Source organism: Ips typographus, linkage group LG6 (genome assembly GCF_016097725.1).
Source record: "Ips typographus isolate SLU linkage group LG6, UJ_Ityp_2.0, whole genome shotgun sequence".
Taxonomy (NCBI): Eukaryota; Metazoa; Arthropoda; class Insecta; order Coleoptera; family Curculionidae; genus Ips; species Ips typographus.
In genome coordinates this window covers 8,492,832-8,503,686 of record NC_138427.1, presented here as the reverse complement: position 1 = coordinate 8,503,686, position 10,855 = coordinate 8,492,832, and the positions used below count along the sequence as shown (strand labels likewise).

Genomic DNA, 10,855 nt, shown 5'->3' with positions numbered 1-10,855 from the left:
GATTGGTCGGCAGTGTCTTAGTGGGCGGAGCCAGCCAGCGGATGTGTAGGGCTGATTGACAGGCCTGACGATAACTCTAGATACTGCATGCACTTGTTCATTTTGATGCTCGACTGTTTCTTATTCCATGGCGGATTTGATGCTGACTAAGCAGCTGTGAGCTGTTCGTTTCTGTGGTAAATAAAAATAAATTGATTTTTTTTCCAGAAACTTGATAATGGATTATTAAGAACGTTTCTTTAGAAACCAAAATAGTGTGTTAAAGTTAACCGGAGTAAGGTCAGACAAAACCAGTACTGCTGAGTCCTACAAGACGGACAGATGGATGAGTTATGCCTAATCTGATTAATGGCATTAGACCACTTGTCTGGCAGGCATTGGCATTTTAAACCTTGATGGCATCATCAAAAATTAAGAAACTACCCAACCAAAGAAAATAAACAAAACTAGAACTGTAATCCTGTATCAATACGATACGAGGGCTCGTTTACAGATTCCCTTGACTTAACGCCTTTGCAGCTCCGCCCAGTCAATAAGTTAACAGAGACAGCCTTATACCACTAACGGGAGTTAAAACGAGATGGGTATTGCAAGAAACGAGCATCGGACGCATGCCCGCTGAAAATCACGGTGGGCGTTACCCACGTTCGTTAGTTGGGGAAAGCGAGACAGAATAATACCGTTTACAGACTGAAGAGTGAGAGAAGTAAAGTGGGAGACCCTCGACTGTGGAGGCAAAGGTTTCGCCGTTAGCTATGATATATAGAGTGAAGCGACTTATGTTTAAATCGCGTTGGGAAGTGGCCTAGATTAGAGGGACTTTGCAGTATCAAATCCTAACCCGATACCTAAGCGTTTAAGACTTTTTAATACTTTTATGGGATTTCGTGTTAGACCGCTTGATGCCCAGTTAGTGATTTGTTCCGTTTTAAGAAAGGCGCATCCGTGGGTTTAAGACGGGAGATTTTTTTCGTATTCTGTTGCAATAACGAAAAACGGTCGGTTTTAATTTTGTATTACTATTAATTTCGGTTTTTCAAAGTGACGGCAGCTGTGGTTTTATCAAAGGAACGGTGAAAAGTGCGAAGGGAGACAGTTCTGTCCAAATTGAGGTAAGTTTTCCAAAGTTCTATAGGAAAATCTGTTAGCTATAGCTATACGGATGTACAAGTGAAAAAATTATAGATGAAAGAAGTCAAGAAATGTGTATTGATTTAACTGAAACTGATCCACAAATTCAATTTCGTAAAGCTTTGAAAACTTACTTATGACAAGTAATGACAATATCTGGCAATAATCATCAGGTTTATTCCGGCGGCATCCAAATTGAGTAATTATTGCAGTATATTTATTTAAAATATATTAATTTTTATCATATCCTGTACATCTTGAGAAACAAAAAATTAATACCCATTATATATACCATTGAAATAATTTTCTACTATACTCCGTATGAAGTTTTCAAGTAAAGGAAATAACAAAAAAAATCATTTTTGTTTTTTAGATATCAAACCAGTTTTCTTTTCAAATGTAGGAAATAGAATGTGTTTAGACTTTTGTTGAGGATCCTATTAATCCTATATGACGAGCATTGTTACACGTCACTAAAAACTTTGCTAAAACAGCAAACATTCATATTTCAAACCTCAGGATTTTTGAAATGCTTACTGTTCTTCAAAACTTTGCTATTAATGTAATATAGTTACATTAAATTGGTTTTTATTAAACACCACCAGTTAAAAAGAATATTTATTTTTAAAGGGTTTTAGTGTCAAAACTAGTGTAAAAATCTGTCTCACTTAAAATAGCTCTAATTACCTTATCTAAAATTTGGTGTTCTGTTATATTTCAAATTTTTACTGTAAAATTACCAAAAAAGCTTAAATTGATTTATTTTTATAATAATTATTGTCTCAACTCTTGTAACCATATTTCATTTTAGTTTTTCTTACTATAACTCTTAAGAAGTCTTAAGTAGGTATAGCCATTAATATCAACCCACCAAGTCCACCACACAACAGTTTTTTATTTAAAAAACACTTAATTCTACTCAAAAGCACTATTCTCAATCTTTTTGGAATAAGAAATTTGGGTGGAAAATTGGAAAATTGAGTATCATAATTTTTGGCCATCACTGTAGATAGTGATATTCCCTCACAGAACGTATCGGAAATATCGGGAGGGGTTGTATAAGTCAATAAATCAGAGAGAGAAATTATTACACTTTGGTTTTCGCAGAACGCAACGATCTGTAATAGTATATTCTTAAATAAGCGTTTATAATGATGATGGTTATTGCAATCAGAGTATAAATTATACCACAAGAAAAGGCTATGAAGTTGCTATGAAATGTTGCAAGTGTAAAAGTATATTTTGCTTCTATGAGAAAAATTTGGTGAAAATTACATTAAATCATACATAACATACAAAAAAAAATAGTTTAGTGAGTACACCACTGGTATTTAATTTATAATCTGGTCATTAATCTGTTTTTGGAAAAAAATGAAATAAAATAAATCTCTCTCTAAGTCTTTTTTACATGTTAATTGTTAATAAGGTTGTTGTGATGGTAAGTCTACATGTGCGACATTTGTGTAAATCACAACACAGTGGGATGTTTGTGATTGCTCAAGAAAAGCAGCTTTCAGCTTGCTGCTTTTTCTCGACCAATCCCAAACTACGAACTACACATCTGGATTTACCATTAAATGTTTTCTTAGATTATACTATTTTCTATAGAAAGTCTGTAAAAGAGCAATAAAACACTGACATATTTCGTATATAATAATATTGAATTATTTGAACTTGAAAACGTTTTCATATAATAAGAACAGAATATCTCTTTTGCAACCTTCAAAGTGATTCCGCTTTGAGTTACGTGTTCCCTATTTATGCACATCCAGGCTCGTAAGAACAGGCTTTATTGCTCGTACGGCACCAGATAAGATGATTTACGAGCTCCAGCACTAGCAAACAGCGATAAAGACTGTGAACCCGAGAAATCGTGAATTTTCAAAATAGTTTTGTAGGTATATCTCGTATTTACTTTCGACACGATGACGCTGGTTGCGAGACGTCTGCATAAGTAAACACAGCAACTTCCTATTGTACGATTCGTGTCTCTATGTACATAACTGGGGAAAAAAAAATTAGCAAAAGAACACGCAGATTAATTTGGAGGTAAAAGTTAAGGTGTCGTAAAGATCTAATTGAGCGGACAGATTAAAAGTTTTATGTGTTTTACGGAAGGACCGGCCGGCGGGTCAGGATAGCAAAACCGAGTTTATCTGGAATCCTTCTGAATCCGGGTCGTAGCCGTCGCAAAGCCGCTCCGAAATTCAGTCGACAACTTTAGAAGGGGCCAGAAGCTTTCGATTAAAAGCGGCGGTTAAGGGTTTTAAAACGATTCAGAATTAAGACCTTCTGACTATATTATTAAGTACGACAACCAGTTTGTTTTAATAATCTGTCCGCGTTTAAACATTAACACCATATAACACACTGATTTCGTAATCATGATATAAGACAGATTAATTCAATTAACCCTTTAGTAGTACGTAAGTGGTAGAATTTACCAATCCAAAGCTATCCAAATCCGTAAAAATGCCAAATGAAATACACACCGGCAAAATTAGAGAAACGGTCAAAATTTACACTTAGTTCAACAATATCAATTTTCTCTGGAACTCCTTGCTCAATTTCCTTAATATGGTTTGTGTTTTCTTTATGTCATTATATATATAAAGGTACATATAAAAGAAGTAAGAAATTTCGGTGTTTTTTGAGACAATCAATCTACAATTCATAAAAAAGATGATCAAAATCGAGTGAAGGATTGAAGAGGAAATTGATGTTAAACTAAGTCTACATTTTGTAGTTCTACACACATATCTATAGTGTGTAGTTTTAGGTTAATGTGGGTGTGATATCTTAACTGATGAATTACTTATTGAAATCAGTTTGATGTAAATACCAGAATGGCAAAATCTTTAATAAATGAAAAATGTCTAATACGTTTGGGTTAGGTACTTGTTTACTCTGTGGACCAATGTATCTTCCGAAAGAGAATCCCTGTTTTTACACTACCTGATTTGAGGAAGTTTCAGGACCAAACAACAGGACAGCAGTAATCCTTTCAGAATACTGCATTTAAGGTTCACGATTCGTTTAAAGTTACAGATGTACAAAAAATGATATTGCAGAAAATTTATGATTCAGGTAGTCGAGTTAATTTAATAGTTTCCAGAGAAATTCGGACCTGAAAAGAGAGAGAGTGTAGAAAAGTGCTTCATGTCATGTCACATTGACAGCATTTTATATGAGAAAGTAAAACGGTTGTACCCAAGCTGTAATCAAGCTTGATTGCTTGTATTCTTATTCTTCTTCTTCAAGTGCCTATATTTGCTCCAAATATTGGCGATCATTCTGATTATGATGACTTTGTTCACGGCTGCTTTAAGCAGTTTCATAGTTTTTTAACCAGTATATTCTCCTTCTTCCTGGTTGTCTTCTGCCATAAACTTTCCTTTAGAAAACGGGTTTTAAAAGGGGATATTTGCTTCCGTTCCTCATAATATGTCCGAGGTACTCAAATTTTCTTCTCTTGGTGTTGTTCATTACTTCCAATTCTTTCCTCCTGTAAAGCCACATTTTGTAGGATTTGAGTTTGTAAGCTCATAACTCTTTTATTTCCAGATAAGTGAACTATGCTACTCTGTCTATTGGTGTGTTGTTCGTATTTGTTTCACAAGCTTCTCTATTGATTACCATACATTTGGCTTTACTAATGTGAATTCTAAAGTCTTAGTTACTTATTTTTTGGTTATTAGTTCTTGTAAGTCGTTTATTTTGCCAGTGAAAACCATAGTCACACACAGTATTATCTGCGTAACGCGATTGCTTGTATTACTGATGGTTAATTTCAGCTTTTATAGGGAAGTTGATGTAAATAGCAAGCTTTGTTCTGCTTGCTATTTACATCAACAGTGTTTAGTAATTTAATTTAGTTAAAAGTAAAGTGAGGGAAGGTCCCTCAAAGGCGATCAGAGACAAAAAAGACGAGTAGAAGAATAAAATTTTTGCTTAAGTGGGCATAGAATTAATTAAATCTCATCAATCGTTCTTGCAGGCAGTAGCGCACTCTTGAGATAAATATCTCCGTAAAGGCAGGCAAAGCGCCCCAAAAGCTTCGCGAAGCTCCTCGAAAGCTTCCTCATTCTGTACGCGCGCCGCTAACGGCAAAACGAACGACTATCAAACCGATTGGCGGCGGCCAAATAACCCAAATAAGGGGGGAACCCGGTAGGGGAAATGGCGGCGGACCGCCAACAGGGCGGGTGGGGGCAAAAGGACCGACTTAGTAGACGCAAAGCTCTCGAGGCGTCGCGACGCTGATCCGATCTAAACCTAGCCAAAGCCGTTTTTAAGCCGTCCGTCTTTTTTCACGGACTTAGCAGACTTTTGGTCTTTGCTACACGTCGCACCTGGATTTAAAGGAGTTTACTCGAGTGATTTTTTTTCTTCCATTAGTTCGGACCGAGTTCGAATTTAGATTGTTCCATCGTTATGCCGGTTAATCAGTGTCCATTTTACTTAAATAGCTAATAATCATCTCTCGTTGGATTACTTATATCAAACTCAAGGCAATGTATGTGCTAAGTATCAAAACTAATACATACCACTAACCACAATCAACTGAGTTACCAAAAACAAACTTTATTATAACTTTTCAAAACCACTATACTTAAATCAATCCTCTTAATTTAGAAAACAAAATATTTCTTACACAATTGTTCAAGAGAACGCTATATTAACAGAGAATTACCAAAAAAATTCTATTGATTTAATCATTGATCGAACTCTACAGGGTAAGTCAGTTTATTCTATCAGAACGTTAAATATAAAGCAGCTTATTCTAAGTGTCAAAATTTTGACTCCAAATGTCCCACAAAAACGAGATACAGTTCTGATCGAATTTTGGAACACACTTTTGTTAGGTATTAAGTTTTTTTAGAAAATACATTATAATAGACACGAAAACACTTGCAATCACGATGTAAAAGACGGAAAAGTTACTTCAATCAGTCAGTAGCATACCAAAAAAACCTCTAAAGCTGTCGGCTGTCATTTCTAACTTGACCCTGTTTAAAAACGCCTCAAATTTTGCCTCCCTTCTTATAAATTAATAACAGAGAGATAAAGAAGTATTTAACTCTATTTTTTCTTCTGTTATTGCTCTTTTCGCGTTTATTAAGAGTCATTCTGTTTTTTTAACTAAATATCAATAAAACATAATAGAACCATTTTCATAGAGAAGAAATATGACTTGATAGTATAATTTCAAATCACTAAAATGAAAAAACTGTGATACAGGGAGTCCCACAAACACGAAACTTCACTGCTGTTGAAAAATTTGACAAATATGTTGCTCAAATGTACATACTTAGCACATTAAAAATAGTCGATTGTTTATAAATAATAAATTATAATGAAAAGAGTTATTTTGACTCGATGAAAACTTGAGATTCATTTTCAAAATAAATAATTCTTTATAACGGAAATCATAATAGTAATGAGAGGAAATAAATGCTGAACAGTTTTAGGGCAAAGCGAAAATAGTCACCTTGATAACATTCCAAAAATGATTGATTATTCTACCGTTTGGTCATTTAAAGTGTTTAACTCAGTAAATTTCCTTGAAAATATCACTTGAAACGACAAAGGAAATAAAACACTGATGACTAAGTTTCAACCATTATTTAAGACATTTTGATCTTGTCAATCATCATTTTGCCTGATATCCTCGAATTTAGGTGCAAAGTCAACAACTGGCCTGTCAAACTGTGTAATTAGACTCAAATTGACAAGACATTACTGATTCGATCCATAAAGACGACGATAAAAATAACGATTATGAGGTCAAGTTAACAACACTGTATTTAGGTCTTGTTACGACCTCTTTATTGGTCATCATCCCTTTCCTATACGTGGCAACAGTCGTTCAGTTTTAATGTTTGCAATAAAACATTTACTTTCAACTCTTAGAAATATGTAAGCAAACACTTGGTATAATCTAATCGTCTTGTGAAACATATGTATTTACAAGTGTAATTACGTGTTACTTTCGATATCAGCTTATATCGAACTGATAAATTGTTTATCTCAATGGTGTACGCTGTAAAATGCTCCTTAATCTTTAATCCACGGATAATCCCTAATCTTGTAATGGGCTGAAATGTCGCTCAAGTAAATAATAATTTTCAATTAAAACAAATTGTAATTTGATTATTTTATTTTTTGTGTTTGCGTACATATTTTAGTGCCTTAAAGTGATTTGTGTAATGTTCAAAGAATTCCTCTTCGACTGTTTTACCGTAAGTTTGTGATAACTAATTTTGTCTGCAGTATTCCACATAATGTTATGGTAACATGTGCGTAAATTGCAGCATAGTGAATAGTAGTTTGTGATTGGTCAAAAAAAGCAGCCAGCTAAAAGCTGCTTTTTCTTGACCAATCATAAACTACGAACAGTGTGCTGTGATTTATACTCACATGTGGACTCACCATTAGAGTCCTTAAAAGTTTGCGTTAAATATACAGAAACGTAAAAATTCGAGAGTCTCTAAAATATAAATAAATAAAAAGACTAACTTGGTAACGATGACGTCAACATAAAAAACTTATCTTATTGACTGATTGATTATACCTATATATAAATATCAAATAAAGGACAATCAAACATTTGCAGGACCTTATCGATGCTCCAGAAGACCAGAGACTAAAAGCCGTCACCACGACGACCCTCCTGGAAAACTTTAGCTCCTACAAGCTCATGGACCGGATAGAGCAACTGTCCGATCCGGCCCTTTGTCTTCAGGAGCTGGTGACCGGCGTCACCACCTCCTCGGCCAATTCGGACATGCATGGCGTGCACCATCTGCACGACTCGGTCAGCTCAGCCGTGTCCGTCAATTCCGCCATATCCGGGATAATGACGTCGGGTTCCTTGGGACACCACGACTCCAACCATCATGGAGTCGTGCCTCATACCCCCTCGTTGCACCATGAGCCGTTGGAGAAATTGAAACGTGGTGAGTTCGTTTCATTTCGTTACTTTGAGTGAGAACTAGAAGGCAGTTGTTGTCATATTTTAATCAAAAAGCTGTTTTCTTGAGAAGGTTAGGAAAGTTTTGCTAAAGAAATCTGATTTTTGTAATATTGATTGAACCAAGTATATTTGCACACTGAACCAAATTGCTAGTCTTCTTTTAAACAGTATTTTGGGGGGTAAAATTGAACAAAAGAGAGTTTAGTATATTTAACATCGCCAGGTAATTTTGCAGAAGAACTCACTTTGTGTACTATTTTTATTGTACATCAGTCCACCCTGTAAGCAATTTATCCTTATTAAAGAAAATTTAATATATTTGATACCTGGAATCATTGCTTAAATTATGAATTCCGTAAAAAATTAATTTAAAAATTAACTTTGTTCTAGGTTTAGTACAAACAGTTAAATCATTTTTTTTTCCAATTTTTTAATTATAACAAAATGAAGATTACAAGAACACAAACAGAAATTCAGACCGCTCAGACTCTGATCTATGATCGTTTTGTGTTGCATAGTATTTTTATGTGATTTTATTGTAGGGACTGTGACTCTATTACGTCACAAGACAGCTGTCATAACTTAGAAATAGTTGCTGATTTGAGAAATTACAAATTTGACAGTTGGGACGTTAAGGAATACTTTAATACTTTGCTTGCGTCACGTGACAGACGTCATAACTGTCACAACTCACTCACCAATGACCTGAAAGTATGAACTGTTAAATATCTCTGTTTCTTTGAGAATTTGCACTGTTAGTTGTGTTTACAGCTCCATGGAGCTAAATTTGTCAGTTCTGACGTTAAGAAACACTTTTATACTTACGTCACTTAACGTCATAACTGTCAAATTTCGTTCCATAGAACTATAACAATGGATTTATAAGAAAAGTAATTTGTTTTCCATGTAACGTTTCTTTATAGTTTCATAGCTGTTATTAAATTTATGAATAGTAGAATCTACTGTTTTCAATAAGACAAGCAATATTTAGGATCCATCCTGAATCGTTGGAGGAGTATTTGCTGATACTTGACGACCTTGCCCTCATATCTCTTATTTAATGATAAAACTGAATCGGAATAACAAACGATAATTTTCTTGTAGTTTAAAAAATTTACGGCTTTTTAAAGTCCCGCTGTCAAATCTCGAAATCAACGAGACAAGATCTGCCTGAGACCTTCGTAATCCATTCTGATCCCGCCGAGAATGCCAAGTCAAACAAGGAAACTTTCGGTAGTAAAAAAAAATGTATTCGCGTACCTACTTCCTTGTAACGCAAACTGATCCCGGCTAATCTTCGATGCGCTATCAAGTTTTATACCATAATTCCCGGGCATAAATTTAATGATCCATGTAATCCGAAGTATTACACTTCTAAGCTCAATCTAAGGGAAATTAATGTATGGAACGCCGTTTTGCTCTTTAATGTAACGCATAAATAATGTATTGTTCAAACAATAGAAATTTCGGCGATACATTTTAAAACGTTGGTTTGAAAATAAATGTCAATTCCTGCGTTAGTTTAAAAATCATGTACATATTTAATACCACCAAATAAAAACAATGCTTAATTTTAGCGTTTGTTGAATTAAAACGTTACTTTCACTTTCCCCTCAGACAAACGAGTGTAAAAAATCATGGTAATTTGGCGATCCTTTAATTATTACGTTACTTTAAATATTTCAACCACAGCTTAAAATGAAACAATTGTAAAAATTCAGTCAATTTTTGCGTTCGATGATTTTAAACATTCGTTTAAAAAATACAAACGATGTTCAAAATAAACAATTGCAATAAATCCAGGAATTAAAACGTTGGTTGAATTAATACAATACATTTAACTACGAGTACCACATTTTTACGTTCGTTCGCGCAATCTATTGTAAAAAATACGTGCTGCTGCATGTTGCATGTGGCAGAGTTTGGAAGTAGAAATAGTAGGAATCTGTACGATAGGCGTTCAAGAGTTGAGGTTGCTTTAATAGAGATGTTATGTGGTCCCGATATCGACCGGATGATCGATTCTTTTAATGCGTACTGCGTACACTACGATATTATACGAGGTTTCTAACCAGTCTGGAATATTGCAAATGTTTTGAAAAGTACTGATTTAATTTATATTATATTTATATTTATATCGTTATAATATACGATTTTATAACTTTAATTGAGGGAACGATATAAAACAAAATTCTAACAAGTAGTACCTATGTACCTAACTCCCTACTTAATTATTTTTCCGTTGACCGTATATTAACAGTTTTTTTAATGGACAATAACGGAAGCAAAATTGTTCATTAATGAGTCCCATTAATGCATGATTTTTCAATTGTTTTACTTTAATGTATTTTCTTTAATGATACGCTCGTAGAAGTTCTATGTTTTTTTAACTGTATTAAACAGACAGAAAGAGGCGTACTTTAATTACCGTTAGGTTAGTTCTCCATCCGCCATTTCCGACAAAGCTAACTGTGAATGTCAGTTATCATACATGTTTTGTTGTCATTGTCAGTGGCGTGTATACAACTGACAATTAGTAGGTAAATATTAAATAACTTTTTAGGATTACAAACATTTATTATAGGTACAGGGTGCGGAATAACACACAGTCTTCTCCACTATAAATTTATTAACCCACCAGTTAATGGGGGCGCGCTCGACTAGTTTCGGGCATAGACATGCCCATCATCAGGAGCTAAAAGAATTAAAACGCTCTACGCTTTACGCTAACAAAGGTGAACTCAAAAA

General features: G+C 34.4%; 1 protein-coding gene across 3 annotated transcripts in view; it reads left to right on the top strand.

The window, feature by feature from the left end:
- Positions 1 to 798: 798 nt before the first annotated feature.
- Ptx1 (pituitary homeobox homolog Ptx1) overlaps positions 799 to 10,855 on the top strand; it is a 33,205-nt gene continuing 23,148 nt past the window's right edge. The window contains exons 1-2 of one of the 3 annotated variants that reach the window (XM_081981305.1): positions 799 to 1,112; positions 7,748 to 8,087. In XM_081981305.1, coding sequence (XP_081837431.1) covers positions 7,832 to 8,087 — 256 coding nt within the window. In that variant the 5' untranslated portion in view covers positions 799 to 1,112; positions 7,748 to 7,831. Of the gene's footprint in view, positions 1,113 to 5,459; positions 5,648 to 7,222; positions 7,374 to 7,747; positions 8,088 to 10,855 lie in introns of those variants that run through there. The other 2 variants (XM_081981306.1, XM_081981304.1) reach the window with 2 other exon arrangements.